This window comes from Phacochoerus africanus, chromosome 5, assembly GCF_016906955.1.
Source record: "Phacochoerus africanus isolate WHEZ1 chromosome 5, ROS_Pafr_v1, whole genome shotgun sequence".
Taxonomy (NCBI): Eukaryota; Metazoa; Chordata; class Mammalia; order Artiodactyla; family Suidae; genus Phacochoerus; species Phacochoerus africanus.
In genome coordinates, this window is record NC_062548.1 from 42,938,636 (window position 1) to 42,955,918 (window position 17,283).

At 64.4% G+C, this 17,283-nt stretch overlaps 2 protein-coding genes across 10 annotated transcripts in view; one reads left to right on the forward strand and one right to left on the reverse strand.

Moving 5' to 3' along the window:
- Positions 1 to 17,283, forward strand: part of LOC125127520 (mitochondrial import inner membrane translocase subunit TIM16) — a 77,097-nt gene that overhangs the window by 31,651 nt on the left and 28,163 nt on the right. For all 9 annotated transcript variants that reach the window (XM_047780650.1, XM_047780653.1, XM_047780648.1 and 6 more), the window contains one exon: positions 16,880 to 16,934. In XM_047780650.1, coding sequence (XP_047636606.1) covers positions 16,880 to 16,934 — 55 coding nt within the window. The remainder of the gene's footprint in view (positions 1 to 16,879; positions 16,935 to 17,283) is intronic.
- VASN (vasorin) lies at positions 1,222 to 11,886 on the reverse strand. Its single transcript, XM_047780665.1, has 2 exons — positions 11,740 to 11,886; positions 1,222 to 3,861 (listed from the first exon to the last, which is right to left on the reverse strand). Exon 2 carries the CDS (start codon positions 3,850 to 3,852, stop codon positions 1,822 to 1,824), a length of 2,031 nt encoding a protein of 676 aa, XP_047636621.1. The 5' UTR covers positions 3,853 to 3,861; positions 11,740 to 11,886; the 3' UTR covers positions 1,222 to 1,821.

Below are 17,283 nucleotides of genomic sequence, written 5' to 3' on the forward strand. Positions count from 1 at the left end.
ATGGGACCCAGGCCCTCAGGAAATCCACCTGGGCTGCTGCTGCTGCCACGGGAAGAAAGGGCCCCACCAGGCCCACTGCCACCACCCTCGCCCACCATGAGCTGCCCCCAGTCTCCTCCCGTCTCACGCCAGAACTCTCAGCAGCAGGTCACTGAATCCAGAGCCTCTCGGGGACCAGGCCCGAGTCTGTGCTCGCATCGGCGCCTGCAGCTGTAGGGCCCCGCTCCCCAGGCCTTGCTGGGCTGCCTCCTTCCCGCCAGGGTGAGGCTGGGGGCCAGGGGCCATGACCCGTGGGGGAACGTGGGCATGGAGCCTTAGGGAGGCGCATCGTAGCCTTTGCAGGGAGGGCCTTGCTGTGGCCCCAGGGGCACCCCTCCTACCGGAGGGTAATAGGAAAAGTTGCCATGTATCTGCCACTGCCCCAAGTTCTCAGCTCCTCATCCGAACCAGGGCTGTGCGCGGCACCCCTGGCCCTGCCCCCACCTCGGCCTGTGGCTTCCTGGAAAACACTCCCGCTTCCGGGGTTTCTGGAAAGCCTGGGTACATCCCAAGTGCAGAGAGTAAAGGGGCATCACAGGGCGAGCAGGCCTCTGCAAGCTGGCCTCAGACCTTTGGTCCTGTCCCTGGGCCACCTGCTCCTCTGGGCCCTGGCCAGGCCCCTGGTCTGCAGCAAGGGCAGGGGGCCGGAAGCAAGGTCCCCCAGCCCGAGCCCAGGCAGAGGGGCAAGGCTGCAGGCAGGGCTGGGCCACACGTGCCACCTGGTCCACGACCACCCTCGAGGGCCTGGCAGGATGTGGTTCAAGACATGCCCTCCACAGAGGAAGGCGAGCAGGGAGCTGCTCCTCAGGCCCGCCCCTGGGGAGGGGCCTTTGGGGGTCCTCTTGGCCTGCGTCTGCCACAGGCATCTCCCAGCCTCTCCTGGGAGGCTGCTGGCAGAAGACTGGTCCCGGGTAAGGCTGCCGTAACCACTCCTCTGCCCCACCTCTGCTCCTCTTCTCACTGCGGGGCTAGACTGGGCATCTCTGTCAAGTGGACTAAGCAGACCCAGTCTAGGGCAGGACAACCCGGGGGATGCTAACCAGGGCCTGGTGCCCCCTGGGGAGAGGGGTCGTGCCCCCCAGCTTCCCCACAGAGAGGGCCGTCTCTTGAGGCCCACCCCGCCAGCCCCCACCCCTTGCACCCAGCCCAGGTACCCTGGGGGCTGCCTCGGAAACACACTGATTTCTTTCATCTTTTATTTTTCTTAAAAAAAGACCTTCATGTCATCGTTTGTCTTACAAAAACCGAAGTCCTTGTCTCTGAGTTTGAAAAACATTTTCCCAGAATAAATGGGAAAGGATCTTTTATAAATATATTTTAAAAAACAAAAGCAAAAGTTGTTCCTAAATCATCTTTCTTTCCAGTTTCTTTTGTTCCTTCGCTCCCTGGGGCCAAGCCAGGGCCACACGCCCTGTCCCCGGTCCCGCTACTCCCTCTGCTCTCTTCTCTGGGGGCTTCCTTCACTGGCGCCCAGAGTCTCCTCGGGGTCGGGGCTTAGCAGCCTCGGGCCTGTGTTACCAGCACACGGCAGGCCTGCCCCACCCTAGGCTGGCATGTTGCAGAGGATGGAGCCGAGCCATGCTCCAGGCCCTTGGCCTGAGGGGGACCTTAGAGGTCTCACCGGGGTCCCAGCATCTTACAGATGAGGAGCCCGAGGTCTGGAGAGGGGCAGGGACTTGCTAAGGTCACATAACCCCAGTCCTGGCATGTCCTCCTCGTAGGGATCTGAGAACTTCCTTGATCTGGCAGCAGAGGGCCCTTGGTGGTCCGTCGCTCCCAGGCCTAGATGTAGGGCTTAGTGGGGAGGGGTCCCTGGGGGCCGGGCCCCGAGTAGCCCATGAGCGGCACCTCACACTCAGGCCCGCCAGGCGGGGCCTCCCCACCGCCCTCAGTCCCCTTGGGGCCTGGCTCCAGGGGGGCCTTCACCCCCTCCAGCTCCAGGGGCCCAGCCCCGGGGCCCACCTGCCCTTTGCCCTGAGCCACAGCCGCCGCAGCCCGCCCCCGGCGCACACAGAAGGCCGCCCCCACGGCGGCCAGCACGGCCAGGAGCACGGCGGCCAGGGCGGGCGCGATGAGGAGCGGCAGGTTGCCCTCGCGGGCCTGGGTGACCGGGGCATGGTTGGAGCGGACGGCCGGGGGTGTGTGGGCCTCCCCGCAGGCCTCCTCGCCCTCGGGCATCCTCCCGGCCCCCAGGGGCCTGACGCAGATGGAGTAGGTGGCGTTGGGCCGCAGCTGGGTGACCGTGTACTCCGCGAGTGAGGCAGGCAGCCGCAGCGTCACTGGCCGTTTGTCGGGACCCGACAGGTTGCGGTAGGTGAGGCGGAGGCTCCTGAGCTGCACGGGGCTGCCCTGCAGGTAACGCTGCAGCCCCACCCGCAGGGAGGTGGGGCTCACGGGCTCAATGCTGAGGGGCAGGGGCCGGGGTGGCTGCAGCGTGGCAGGGGCGGGGCTGGGCCTTGGTCCCTGCCTCACCCGGCTCTCACAATACAGACCCGTGAAGCCCTCAGGGCACAGGCACTCCAGGTGACCCCGTGCCTCCAGGTGGCAGGTGCCCCCGTTGAGGCAGATGGATGCCGGGCAGTCCTGCGGCTGGGGGGCAGGCCCCTCCGTGGGAGGGGCAGGGGGTGGCAGGCTGTGGGCCACGGTGGCAGGCTCTGTGGGGCTGAGCCAGGTGGGAGCCGGGCTAGAAGGTGGGAACGTGGGCTCCCCCACCGTGGGCCTCGTGGCAGGTACCGTGGCTGTGGTGGTGGTGGCCGGGCAGCCAAAGTCGGCATAGTCAAGGTCCAGCAGCAGCCGGCCTGCGTTCTTGGGCGGGAAGTGGCAGCGCGTCTCCTCGGGGCTGGTCAGCGCCACGCGACTCTCCCGCACCCAGGGGCCAAACCAGCTCAGGGGGCACACGCAGTTGAAGGGGTTGCGGGCGGCCGCCAGGAGTCGCAGGCGGGGAAAGAGGATGGAGAGCTCGTGTGGCAGGACCTGCAGGCTCAGGTTGCTCAGGTCTAGCTCCTGCAGGGCCGCCAGGCCGGCCAGGTCCTCAGGCCGCAGCTGGGCGATGCGGGTGTTGCCGGCCAGCCGCAGGCGCGTCAGCCCCCGCAGTCCCCAGATGGCAGGTGGCACGCGCTCCAGCTGGTTGTCGGCCACGTCCAGGTCATGGAGGTTGCGCAGGCGGCCCAAGAGCCCCTCGTCCAGCTGCTGCAGCCCCAGGCCGGCCAGCCGCAGTGCCTCCACATTGGCGGTGTCCAGGACTCCGGGCTCCAGGGCCGGGAGGCTGTTGTGGCTGAGGTCGAGCAGCAGCAGGCGGGGCAGGCGAAGGGGGGGCAGCGCCCGCAGCTCGTTGTCCTGCAGCTTGAGCTCCAGGAGGTGTTCGAGTGCATCGAACGCGCCAGGCTGGATGTGGCGGATGCGGTTCTTGCCTAGGTAGAGGCGCTCCAGGCGCCGCAGGCCGCGGAAGGTCTCGTTGGTGATTTCCCGAAGCCTGTTGGCTGTCAGGTCCAGGTTGCTGAGGTTGGCCAGTGGCTGGAAGACCCCGCCAGGCAGACTGGTGATCTGGTTCTGCGACAGGTCCAGGAGCTGCAGGCCCAGCAGGCCGGCAAAACTGCCCGTGTCGAGCGTGGTGATGCCGTTCTCGAAGATGTACAGGCCCACCGTGTCGGGCGGCACGTCGAGAGGCACAGTGGTTCCCTGGCGGGCCGTGCAGAAGACCGTCTGCGGCTGGTTGCACTGACAGCCCGAAGGGCAGCCTTGCACCCTGGGCTCCAGGGCCGGCAGCAGCAGCAGCAGCGGCAGCAGCAGGGGCGGGGAGATCGTGGGGGGCATCTTCTGGTCCTTGGGAGCAGAGAGGAGGGGCGGGAGACGGTGAGTGAGGGACCGCCGCTCCAGGAAGGACCGAGGAAGGAACCCCCAGCCCCCTTCTCCACTCCCCGCCTGAACCCCCATGGCACACAGTAGTTATGAGTCAGGCCCCCAGTGCCCAGCGGAGTTCCTGCCTCAGCCCCGTCACTCCTTGGCTATGTGACTTGGAGCCGTCACATGACCTCGTTACGGTATCAGTTGCTCCTTCTTGCGCCGTCACCAGGGCCGGGTGGGCTGAGGCGCACAGAGCGGGGCCTGGCCCCGAACACTTGGCGACCGTGAACAAGCCCCTTTTCCTCAGCCCCAGCCTGTCGCTTCTCTGCAGCACACGTCGGTCCAAAAGTGGCCGACTCTGCCTTTCCCCGAAACAGCCCCCCACCGGAATCTCTGCGGAGGTGGATGGGGAAGGAGGGAGAAAGGCGGGTTCGGGGCCGGGGGGCAGCCCCTCCTGCAGCATCTGGGAGAGACAGGGCGGGCAGGCGGCCGAGCGCATAAGCAGAGAAGCTGGCTGCCCTGGGCAGCCGGCCGCTGCCGCCACGCTCCGCGCCTTCCAAGTGAGGAAAGACCGCAGCGGGGAGACTTCACGTGGAAACTATGGGATCGGTGTTTTTCCACTTGTGAAGTCAGACCTGCCCAGGACGGGAGCCGTGGGCCCGCCAGGATGTGGCCTGGGGTGAGCTCTGGGGGGAGAGGCAGAGGAGGCCTGGAGCCATTGGCAAGTGTCCCCCTGTGAGGAGGGGCAGGCAGGGGCCTTGGGTTTCAGATCTGCCACCTCTGAGCCATGATGACAGAACCAGAGGTGAGGGGTCCTGGCCTCCCTGGGCTGACAAGGGCTCGGGTTGGGGGATGCAGCTGTGTGGTGGCCCCAGAGACAGTTGCCCAGCCTGGAAACGGCCCTCAGACTGAATCCTGTACCATTTCTCGGGATCCGCGCTGGGCCAGACACGGAGCAAGAGCCGCTGCAGCCCTTCCCTAGTGCCAGCGGCCCTGAGCGTTTCCTCACCTCGCCAAGTCCTCCCAGCAGCCCCTCCAGGCGGAAGCTGCTCTCACTCCCAGATGGGAGGAGAACGGGGGTCCCGGACGTGCGGGGACTTGCTGCCATCCCACTGCTGGGAAATCTGAGCCAGAGCCGGGCCCTGAACCAGGGCCGTGTACAGCCGGGCCTGCCCCCCCTGCGTAGGGCCTGGTCCTGCCCAGGTCGGAGTAGCCCCCCCCCCGCTCCCCGGCTGCCTCAGGCGCCCACACATAGCTGCAACTGTCCAAGACAGGATTCTGAGGCCGCCTCAGCAGCAGCAGTCCCCACACTCTGGGCCCCTGGAGTCCCTGAGAGGCCGGCACCCCTCCCCTCCAGGTGCCTCTGCTCACACAAGGGCCTTTTGTGCTGGGGCTCGGCCTCCCCTTCCCCCACACTGGCCAGCCTTCCGGCTGCAGCAGGTAGTGTGGCCCCCGGCCACCCTGCGACCTGCCCACTGCCGTCTGCCAGGCTGCCCCTCCCCCGGGATAATGGGGGACATGGGGGAGAGGAGGGGCAGTGGTCCCCTGGAGGCCACTGTGGTGTTGGGCCAGCTCTGGGTAAAAGCCCATCATCCATTGGATCCGCCTGGGCCGCTCGCAGGGTCCCCTCTGCCCCTCGCTAGTGAACGCGGATGCCCACCCTTCAGAGGCCTTCCCTGACCCCCAGCCGGTGCCTCTCCGCTGCTCTCTAGACAGTACTGTGCCCTCTCTGGGCGGAGGCCCCGTCTGTCTCGGCTCCCGTGCATCCCAAAGCGTGTCGTCTTTGCTGAGTAGATGGCGAGGCAGGGTCTCCCGCTCAGCCTCAGAGGAAGCTCAGGCAGAACCCAGGAGGCTGCGTGCGCCTCGGCCCTGCTGGCGCGTCCCCAGGGGGCTCCATGTGCCGCACCCGGCCTCCTCCCCCGCGTGGACCTGTTCCATCCTCACTGACTCAGAAGGCAGCGGGTGTGGCCTGGCCTCCAGATGTGGGCTGGGAGCGACCCCCACCCCCGCATCCACGTGGGGGGTGAGCCGCCTCCCCCTGAATCAGCCCCCCAGGCAGGGTCAGGAAGGGAACAGCCAGGGCCCTGGGGTGGGAGGGGACCCTACATGTGGCCAGCCTGGCCACCCCTGCAGCTTCAGCTCCCCTGGGTCTTACATAAGGTCACGGTGAAAAGCTCCACTCAGGTAGCCCTGGGCAGGGGCACCTGCGCTTTGAGGGCACAGGCAGCAGTTTTCTCAGCACCTCAGTTTCCTCGTCTGTCCACTTGGGCATTTCAGAATCGACACCTCCCAGGGCTGGGAGCCTTGGCACCTGGCACTGAGCAGCCAGGCATGGCCCTGGGGGGCCTGGGATGTGTGCGGGGACCAGCATGGCTCTGGGCTGGCTCATAGGCGGCCAGCCCTTTACCAGTGAAGGCATCGAGGGGGAGGGAGGCAGGGACACTGAGGGTGTGTCTGGCCACAGAGGCAATCTGGCTGCGCCAGTGCAGAGCAGGGCCTGGGTCAGAACAAGGGCAGCCGGCATTCTGGGCCTGGGAGGCCCCTGCCCTGCTTCCCACCTGCTAGGATGCAGGAATGTGTGGCTCCGCCCCACCAGCGAGGGGTGGCACGGGGCTGGGGAAAATGAGCTGGGGGCTCTGCCACGAAGGGCAGATCAGAGGGGCACCCAGAAGGCACAGACCGACCATGGAGGGGCAGCAGGAGACAAGCTCTGCCCCTAAGTAGCTTCCTAGATCCCTTGTCCACTGTGGGCTTGTTTCTCACCAGCCCAGCTTCACTCTCCGGAGTTGTTCTCAGCACCCAGGTTGCGGCTTTGTGGTGTTCTATTTGTTTTAAACGGGGAAGTTCTCTTAACGCGATCTGGGAGCGATTCCGCCTGTCTGGGCGCGTGCTGGTGTGTGTGTGCATTGGGGGTGGCTGGGGTCTTGCTGGGGTCACGGCTGCCCTGGCCCCTGCAGTTTTCAGCAGCGCCGAAGGACCTGGGGCCGGGCTTTGATATCTGATCTGCTAACTCCAAGGCAGGGAGGTAGAACCCCACCCTCTGCAGAGGGTGCACGGTGGCCTTGGGATCTGAGGGGGTGGGGTGGGGCAGGAGGACAAAGTGTCCAGGGCACCATTCCCCCCTCCTCTGACCTGGCCCAGCACAGGGGACAGTGCTGGGATGGGGCTTTGCGTGACAGCCCAGCCACAGCCCTCACCTCAGTCCCCAACTGTGGAGGAGGGCTGGGGGCTGAGTGTGATGCCTGAGTCTCAGGCTGTTCAGTTTGTATTTGGAGCACGTTCTAAGTGGTCAGGGAACATCAGCTACTGAGTCTTGTCCTCTGCGTGCATGGGGTGAGGATGCCAAGCTGTGAGAGGGGCTTCACGCAGGTTTCAGCACAGACGGGAGGCCCCCTGGGCCCAGGGAGAGGCCTCTGTGCAGAGGCTGCCCTCCACCCTCTGGCGTGGAAGGGCGGGAGGAGCCGGCCGGGTGGGGAGGGCAGCCTGACGGGGGGTGGGGTGCGGTGGCGGGGGTGGGGTCTGGTTCTGGAAGGAGCTGGGGAGTGAGCTGTCCTCTGGCCGACACCTTCAGCATGACGAGGCAGGGGAGGGCGGAAGGCGGGGCTCTGTGAGTGAGGACCTCGTCATCTTGGCTCTGGGGGTGGGGGGGGGGAGCCCAGAGCGTCCCCACCTAACTGCAAGTGTGGGTCGCACCTGGAGGCACCCTGGGTCAGGCAGGGACTGGCGAGTGGGTGGGGCCCAGGACTTGGGGTGACCACGACACCTCAGGCTGGAGCGTCTGGCCTGCCTGGCTGGTGGGGGTAGATACCAGCTGAGGCAAGCACACCCCCTTCCCATACCCTGCGACCCTGTGGAGCGGGTGCGGGGCCTAGTGCTGCCGATCTGACCCCAACACTCTAGGCCTCGGGCTCCCAGCGCCGACCCGCCAGGGCCAAGCGCTGCCGGCCAGGCCTGGCAGCAGCCCAGCCCAGGAGTCTGCCAACCCCCCAGGCAGGCGGGACCATGCCGATGGCCAGGACGGCTGGCTCTGGTTTCGCTGACGTGTCTGAGGAGGCTCTGGGCCCGGGCCTGGTCCACGGGCCTCCCCATCCCAGAGTAGCGGCAGCCCCTGCCCAGCAGGTGGGGGGCTCTGTCCTGGGCCCTCATAGAAGGGGCGGAGGGTCCTGAGCCTGGGTTCCTCTGAGATGCCGTCTGTGTGTGGCGGGGGTGGGGGTGAGGGTGGGGGGTCCTAGCCCTGCCCTGTGATTAAGCCAGGGTCCCCACCAGTCCTGGCGTCTTGGCCTCACTTACCCCATCACCACCCCCAGTCGGCTCTGAGCCGCCCCTTCACAGCTTCCTCGGGGTCCCTTCCATCTCCCACCTCGGGGGCTTTTCAACCCCAGCTTGACGTCAGAATCACCAGGAAGTTTTGGAAAGGTCCAGATGCTATCTCCCCCCACCCCCACCACCAATTAAGTACGAATTTCTGGGGTGAGACCCAGGCAGGACTATGTTTCAGAGAAGCTCCTTGAGTGGGTCTCCCGAGTAGCCAGGCCTCAGACCCCGGGGCAGAGGGTTGCAAAGGGGACAGTCTGTACAGCAGCCTGTCTCCGTGTCCAGGGAGGAGTTGGGACCCGGGCAGGAGGGCCAGCTGGCAGCACTGGAAGAGCAGGAGCTGTGCCTTCCCCCCCCACCATGGCAGGAGCTGCTTGGCCCCAGGTGGGTGCTTCTGTGGCACTGTGGGTGATCTGGCAGCCACCAGACCTGTCAGCCCAGGACAGGGAGACAAGTGACTAAAGTCCAGTCCTGGGCTCGAGTGAGCCCTTAGGGTGGCGGGACGTGCCTTCTTGTCCACAGAGGTGTCACTGCTCCCCCGGGAGCTACATGGTGGCTGCAGCCCAACCTGAAACGGGCTGGTTTAGATGCCACCGTCGGCATGTGCCGGTGTGATGCCACTGGGGCTGGGCTCAGACGTGCAGCCTCCTCACTGCCCTGTCCCCACCCAGGGCCAAGACCCATCAAGGAAGGCCTGAACCCTGCAATTAACCCTGAATTTGCCAGAGGAAGACCTTAGTCACCAAGGGAGGCCGCCAGCCCCGAGCCAGCTGGTCCCCCAGTCTGGGGCCAGACAGGGTCTGAGAAGGCGGTGGCCCCAGAGTGGGCCTGGCTCTTGTCATTCTCATGGTGCCCAGGCTCCTGGTCACCTGCAGGGGAAGAGGCCCTCCCTGGGCTCCATGAGCCGATCTGTGGGCTGGTGGGATTGATGGGGGGGTGGGGCCACGCTATCTCTCACCTCTCACTGCGATCTGGCCAAGCCCAGGGCCAGTGGGGCCCCAGGGGCCGCCCCAGCACCAGCACTCCTCAGTGCAAGCCAGCTCCCTCCTTCCTCCTTAATTAAATCTCTCAGGCAGCCTCCGAGGAATGTCAGCGCCTTATTGCATTCCCCAGGAGGAGGCCGCCCGTCCCGGCCTCGGAGAGAGGAACTGGCCCCTCGCCTGCCCCCAGCCCGCAAACGTGGTGGCCCAGGGGAGGGTGCTCTGGCCTCCTCATACCCAGGGAGGCTGGAATGAGGAAAAGCGGGGGAGGCCCGCAGGCCAGGCCGGCCAGGCGGCCTGGCCAGCGGAGGGAAAGCAGTCTGGCTGACTCTGGAATGTGGAAACCGATAAAAGGAAGAAGGCTGAGCCCCCCCCCAACCCTCAGTGCACCCCTGCCCGCCCCCAAACACAGCCCTGCTCTAGTCACGCGCGCGCAGACACATGCCCACGCCAGGCACACGCCCATTGGGCTGTGCTGAGACGCACGCCCCCTCCCCCTTCTCCAAGAACTCTCAAATTCCACAGCGGTGAGGGGAGCTGGTTTTCTTGGCAGTGCAGAGTCTTGGGCTCCCTGGCCCAGGGAGGGACCTCTGAGGGGGGCTCCGGGAGGGATCACTCACCCTGTTAGGTGGCACTGCTGTCCTTCCCATGAGCTCAAGGCCTGCCAGCGGTCAGGGATGCTTCTGTGGGCACAGGCGCACCCAGTCTCCTCTCTGGTCACCAGGGGAACTGGCAGGCCAGCCGGCCAAGGTGGGAGCTGCCTCCTGGGCCTATCTGAGACCCTGCTATCCTGATCCCAGGAGCTGCCCAGTCCAGGGGCAGGGGCTACTTAAAAGTCCCCACCAGGACCCAATTCTTCCCTGGGACGTGTCCCACCTCCCCCAGGGCTGCACTGGAGGTGTCAGGAATGGGAGCCAGGAACATCTCCTGCACAGGGCATCTCCCTGGTCCCAGTGCTGCCCGGGGGAACCCAGATCTGGGCACTGAGGGGCTTCTCAGTTTGAAGCCTTCCTCACCCATGTCCAGAGCCTGGAGAGTGGTTCCCTTCCAGCTGGTGCCCTGGGACACCAGCCCCATTCGCCCATCTGACCCTCTGGACCCGTAGGTCCCAGATTAGGTGTTTAAGTCTGCAGCCACATGAGGTCGGGGGAGGGCGGGACAGGCAGTGCCCAGGCCCCTAGCCTGGCACGCGTATGCTCATCCTCCCCCCGTCCCCTGGGCTGGGGAGAGGCCAGATAATGGTCTGGAGAGAATCCAGCTGGGCTGCTCATTACCAGAGCCCTCTTCCTGCCTCTGACACTCTGTTTACAGAAGCTCCGGGGGCTGATTCCCCTGGGAGAAGACAGCAAACTCTGGGGACTGCTCTCCCATCCCCCCAGCCCGCCTGCCTGAGCCCTGTCAGGCCCTGCCAACAGCTGGACCCCTACTGGAGGTCATGGCCCACTGGGCCCGCCGACACCACTCAGAGGTCACCTGCCCGGCCACCCCTCTGTGCCCTCAACGCCCAAGGTCCAGCCTCGTGGGAAGAGACCTTTGAGATTTAGTCCAGTTCTCTGTCACTGGAAGCCCCCCTCTTGGCCTGGGCAGGGGGCTCTGGATCCTGGTGGCTCTCTCCAGAGCCTCACAAGCCGGTGGTGCTCAAGGCAAGCAGGGGGACCCTCAGGGCCCCTTTCTCCTTCCCATCTTTCAGACACAACCCCTCAGCCCCCGCGGGAGAGGCAGTCAGCAGCCCTGGTGTGGTAATCGTTAACGAATGGGGGTGAGACAGAATGGTTGGCACCAATCAGCTGGCCAGCCAGTGACCACAGGGGACCTGGGCAGCCCTCAGGCCCCAGTGCTGCCAACCCTGGGACACAAAAGACTAGGCTGGCTCCAGGCCATTGGGTTCACAGCCTGAGCAAAGCCCCTTCCCTGGCAGAGGCAGAAATGGGGCACCTTGTTACCTGGAGTGTGATTCAGCCAGCCCGAATTCCTACCCTCCTCCCCAGGGCTGCATGCCTGCGACTCCCTTGCTCCGCCCTGAGTGACAGGGGCCCTCAGGACCCCAGGCCATCGATCTGCACAGGGGGACGGGGGCAGTGACGGGGAGCGGGGGTTATCCATACCTAGAACCAGGCTGTGTCACTCCAGGAGGTAAAAGTAACCCAAGACTATGGCTTGGCCATCCCCTCTAAGAGGTTTAATTCATAAAACTGGTCATGCCGGAGGGCCCAGCCGCGGGAAGAGGAAGCGAGGGAGGGGGTGTTTATTTTGTCTACTCGCAGCCCCGCAGGCCGGTGAACCGCATACATGCGCGCGCGGGAGCGCGCACCCCGGCCGTGGGGCTGTCGTTTCCGGAGGACTGCCTGAGGAGGGGGCGCACGGGGCCTGACTGTCGTGCACTCCCGGGCTAGCCTAGGTGATCCTGCGGGTCTGGGGGCCGCCTGCCCGCCCTGAGTGCCTGGGCTTGTGGTGGAGGAGGCGCGGGGTGGGGGGTCCGCGCGCGTGATCGGAGCGTGTCCACAGCCCGCCCGGTGGCGTCCCCCGTCCGCGTCCGCAGCCCCCTAGCCAGGCAGACACTCACCGGGCAGCAGCGGCGGCGGCGGGAGCCGGGCGGGGCGGGCCGCGGCCTCAGTGCTTCCCGGCCGAGCGGCCGCAGAGCTTCTGTGTCCCGAGGTAGCCGCGTCCCTGTCTCCCCGCCCCGGGATCGGGCTGCGGAGTCGACTCGCGGGAGGCGGGTCGCGCCTTAAGGGCCAGGGAGGCGGGTCGGCCACGGGCGGGGGCGGGGCTGCTTCCCATTGGCCGGGGCGGGGCCGCGGAGCCCCGCCTCCCCTCTCCGCGGAAAGGGTCACTCGGCGGGGGCAGCCTGGTTCTCACCCCAACAGCTCCCAGTCAGGCGGGCAGGAGAGGCCTTGCTCAGCCCCGTTGGGAGTCAGGAGCCCCTCGGCCCAGTCTGGTCTGCGAGTAGTTTGCAGTATGGCTCTGGGCGGATCCCTGTGATTCGTGGAAAAGGGAGCGAAGATTGAGAGCAAGCTGGGTGCCCCTGATACACCAGGCAGGTGATGTAAATTGGAGGAACAGACCCCAGACCCAGTGGAGGCCTCGGAGGGGAGGCTGGTGTAAGGCTCAGCTCTTCGAACCTGTACCAGTTGGCCAGAGCCTCGGATATTTCAGGAGAAAATGGGTATCGGGATTTTTTTTTAGGTGAAATCTTAGTGTGTTGTCGCTCGCCAATGCTGATTTCCAGCGCTCCTGGGTGGGCCACACAGAGAGAGCCCTTCTGAGAGCCTCCTAAATACAGCCTCTAATGCCAAGTCTGAGTCTTGGGGTCCTTTTAAAGGGCTGTGAGCATCTCTGGATCCCCTTTACCACATCTCAGATGAAGGCACTGAGACACAGGAAGGGGCAACCAACTATCCAGTTACGGCAACTTCAAGGCCAAAGTGTGCTGAGAGATGCTGGGCTAAAGTGGGAGGTTGGGCCACCGTCAGTAGGCGGGGCCTGGGCGCTGCTGACAGTGGCTCTCGATGGGGCAGAAGGGGCTGGTGCCAGGGGCTGGACTAGTCCAGAAAAATCCCCTGCCTTGGAGGATTCCAGAAAAATGCTCTGCCCTCCTCCCCCTCTGCACTTGTGGTCAGAGTCAAGCCTCAGAGCCTTCTGAGCCCCGGCTCAATCCCGACTTCCAGCTTGCCCCAGGACACCCGCCACCCCCTCCAGCCCTGCCTGCAGCCAGAGCTTTCAGCTGGGCCAGCTCAAATCTCGGGGCGGGGGGGGGGGGGATGGCTGATCCCAGCAGGCCAGGCCGCACCAGCTGGAGGGTCGCGTGGTTTTTAAACGTCTCAATCCCCTGCAGAAGGCAGGATGTCCTCCGTATCCAGTCTCTGACGGGGCTTAGCAGGGTCTGGCTCCAGAAGTGACTCCCCAGTCTCTGCCTCTCAGCTCTTGGCCTCCTCGGTACCTCTCCCACACTGGGCCTCCTCCCAGGATGGCTGGGCTCTGTACCCTGTGCTGTTTTTGTTATGTGTGGATGTGGGGCAAACCTTGCACACCTCTGAGTGTCTGCTCCCGGCCGGTGCTAGCCGTTAGGTGTGTTGCATTTGGCCTACATGGGGCTTTTTAAAACCTCGAAGCCATTGCCAACGTTGAAAAACTCAGTGGTTTCACATGACAATGGGACTTCCCAGCTTGCCTTGAACAGAACCTCTCAACTGGGCTGAGTGGTGGCTGCCCCTCTGACCAAGGCCCAGACTCAGAGCCCGCTCCAGTCTCCACTTCTCCCAGTCTCACACCAGCCTGGTTCACTCTCTCCGTTTCCTGAAGAGTTTGAGTTTACGCTCAGTACTGGGTGGCTCTGGCAGACTGCCCTATGCCTCCGCCCCTGGGTCCTGTGTCCCTCTGGGGCCCTCGGGAGACTAACCCGACTCTCCTCAAGGAACAGGAATTCCTAACAGATTCCAGAGCTTCTCACCTCTGTGGCTGGTCCTTCCTGATCAATCCCACCTGCCTAAAGGGTCCACCCCCGCCCCTCTCCTGAGCCTGGACTCACACAGGCCATGTTCCTATCCACCCAGAGGTTCAAGGGCAACTTCCAGGAGAGCCCCCTCCCCAGTCAGTCCATCCATTCCTCGTTTGACTTTAAGGAACCACCCCCACTTAGAACCTGGTTATAGAGTTCCCATTGTGGTTCAGTGGGTTAGGAACCTGACCAGTATCCATGAAGATGCAGGCTTGATCCCTAGACTTGATCCGTGGGTTAAGGATCCGGTGTTGCCATGAGCTGCGGCATAGATCGCAGATGCAGCTCAGATCTGGTGTTGCTGTGGCTGTGACCGACAGCTGCAGCTCCGATTCAACTCCTAGCCTGGGAACTTAGATATGGTGCACGGGCAGCGCCCCCCCCCCAAAAAAAAGAACCTAATTCTAAGGGAGTAGGGGACAGAGTTTGGTCCAAGGCCTGTGCCAGCTGTTGGCCAACCCTTGAGGCTGGGTGCCATGACCCCATTTCCTGGCTTGTGCCACGGTGGCCACTGCCCTGCCTGAGTGACAAGAATGGATCCAGGGCATCTGGACTGCTTTGGACCAGTGCCATTGCCAGAACACCTAGGTGGTGGGTCCGAGGGGGAGAGGTGGGCTCTTGAAGCCGCCTTTCCTAGCAGGCACATGGGGACACTGGTGCGATGGCAGCAATGTGGGGAGGGCTGAAAGGATCACCAGGGGCTGACCCTCCCCTTTGTGACCCACTTGATGCCACCACTGTTCTGTGTCTTCTGGGGCCTGGGCTTTAGACCTTCTATGGCTTTGAGTTTGGAGCAGACCCTAGACCTGGGTCAGAGCCCTTCCCAGTGGCAGGCCCAGGTGCCAGCCTTCTCCTAGTGCCACGGCAGCAGGAGAGATGCCTGTGCCCATTCTCACCAGCTCTGGCCCTATGCCAGGCAGGGCCTGGGTCTGGCATTCCAGACCCAGACCTGGCTTGGCTCTCTTTACAATCCCTGGGGTCAGGCCCGTGCCAGCTGTTGGCCAACCCTTGGGGCTGGGTGCCGTGACCCCATTTTCTGGCCTGTGCCATGACGGCCAGGATGCTCCCATCTGGTGGAGCTGCTCAGGTGGCTCTGCCCGAGGCGAGGAAGACTGGCCTGACCTGTCGGAGAAGCCAGCCCTGCCCTCCATGACTTCCTGCCCCCGCACCCCCAGCACCTGAGTCAGTGGGCCAAGCCGCTGGGGTTGATGGGGCGGTGGGGCCGGGACGCCAGGTCAGGCCTCTCACAGAGCTTGCTTGAGAGCATAGGTGAGCCATCGATGCCGTGGCGGAACCCACAGGCCAACACCCCACTTCCCACCAAGGCAGCAGCTGGGTGATGGCAGTCCTGCCCAGCCCACTTGCTCCCAGACTCTTGTCTTCATTTCTTCTGCGTGTCTCCACATGATGACCTCTGCCCGGCGCAAATCTAATCCTCTCCCTCTTCACTTAAGATGTACCATTTGCTTATTCATTGCTCATCCAGTGAAGGGAGGCAGAACTCCCCTCCTGAGGTTCCGGACCCCATCCTAAGCCTCCGCCCCTCACCCTTACTGCCCAGGCCACCAGCGATGTCCTATTCCCTGTTCCTTAAACAAGCCGTGCCACCTCCTACCGCAGGGCCTCTGCACATGCTGCTTCTTCTGCCTGGAACTCTCCCCCCTTGGCAGGGTTGATTTCTCCTTAACCTTTGTGTCCTAGGAAACACCCCCTCCTGTGGCCAGCCAAAGCCAGGCCCTTCTGCCTTGTGCTGTGTGTCTCCAGAGAACTTTTCCTTCTTGTGTTTGTGTATGGGATTGTGTCTGCCGCTCCCCCATGCCCTGAGCCTTTGAGGACAGGGATCGGGTCTGTTGTGCTCACCTTGGTCGCACCCTCAGGCCCAGTGGGGGTGAGCACAGACCAGCTCTCCGAGGGAGTGAGTGATTGTGAATGAGTGAGTGAGAGCCCTTTCAGAGCTGCTGAAGGGACCTGCGTCTGGCCCCACCCAGGCCAGCGGCAGAGTTGGGGTCACGTGACTGCCTTACCCCCCGCCCACCTCCCTCCCCTACAGCAGGCAGTGGTCAGACCAGGTCGAGGAGGGCAGTTCTGAGCCCCGCACAGCCTGCCAGCCCAAGGTAATTAGAGGCTGTGTCACTCACAGGTGGCCGGCCCAGGGCGCTGCAGGAAGCTGTGGAGACACACACGGCCCCACCCAGCTTCCTGGTCCACTCTGTGGCTCCCTTCCCGCAGGGGAGCGTGGGGAGGTGGGCAGCTGGCCGGGCAGGGGTGGGGTGAGCTGGGCCCTCTGTTGCCCGGGTGAGGGGTGGAGGTAGCTGCCACAGCTGGGCGACCTCTGACCACTGGGACCCCCATGAGGACAAGGTTCTGTTTGAAGGCATCAGTGTCCGGGCAGGGGTCCAGACCCATCGGTCCCCAGGCATGTGATGCCAAAACCGAAGACCAGGAACGGGGAACAGAAACAGATGAGGCACCTGTCAGAGTCCTCCTGGGCGCCTCTGCTCCCTGGAAGGCAGCACTCACAGGGCTGGGGGCTGCGAGGGGCCCTCCGGGGCCTCAGAGGGGAAGGGGAGTAGTGGGTCCCTGGGCAGTGGCAGGTCGTGGCCAAGACAGATGGCACCAAGCAGCAGTGGGGGCTTCCAGCCTGGCCTCTCCATTCCCAGCCTCTGCCCTACCTCAGGGGCAGGAGGATGGAGAACTGGGCAGGGTGGAGCCAGGGCAGGAACCTCACTGGAGCCCTGGGCAGCCGCACCAGGTGGGGATGGAGGGAGCCCCCGGTGTCAGGAGCCCCTCGCCCTCCTGGGCCCAGTGTCTAGGCTGGCCAGGATGGGACCGGGGACAGAATGTATGTGGGGGGCTTTCTGGAGCTGCTGAGCCTGGGTGGAGAGGTCAGGGCTGAGGTACAGAAAGAGGCGGTGGCTCCCCTGGGCCCAGGGCCTGGCACCATCCTAGTGTGAAGCAGGTGGGCAGATGGAGGACCCTGGGAAAGAAAGGCTAGTCCTGGGACGTGGGCATGTGCCCAGGCTGTCGGTAGCACAGGGAGAGGAGAGGGAGGGTCCCAGGGCACCAGGTTGGATGTAGCTGGAGGGAGCACATCAGTCCTAGTCACTCCGTGTCAGCCCTTATCTGGGGTCACAGGCTCACGGCCCTTCTGCTGCCTGTTGGCCATGACAGCTGGCCGCATCCCTGTAACTGTCCTTCTCTCCCCCAGGTCTCTGATGCCCCTGCTGGACCCAGACTCCGGGCTCCTGGTCCTGGCAGGGAAGGTGAGAAGCTGGAGCCCCCGCCCATGTCTGCCCCCAGGGCCAGCGCCCTCATTTGCCAAGTCTGTACCCGACCTTTGACCTGGTCAGCCAGCTAGGAGAGCAAGGGGTGCAGGATGCTGACCATCCCAGAAAGGAGAAGCTAGAACAGTGCCGCCTGGGCTCTACCACCTGCCAGGGGCTCCCCCGTGCAGGCCTCCAAGTCTCCATCCGTGCAGTGGGGACAGCCCCCTAGAATGCCAGCTTCATGAGAAGAAGGCCAAGGATAGAGCAGAGTTAGCACAGAGTAGGCCCTTGGTGATAATGAATGTATACCCCTGGCACTCACTTTGTGCATGGTGATGAAGAGGCG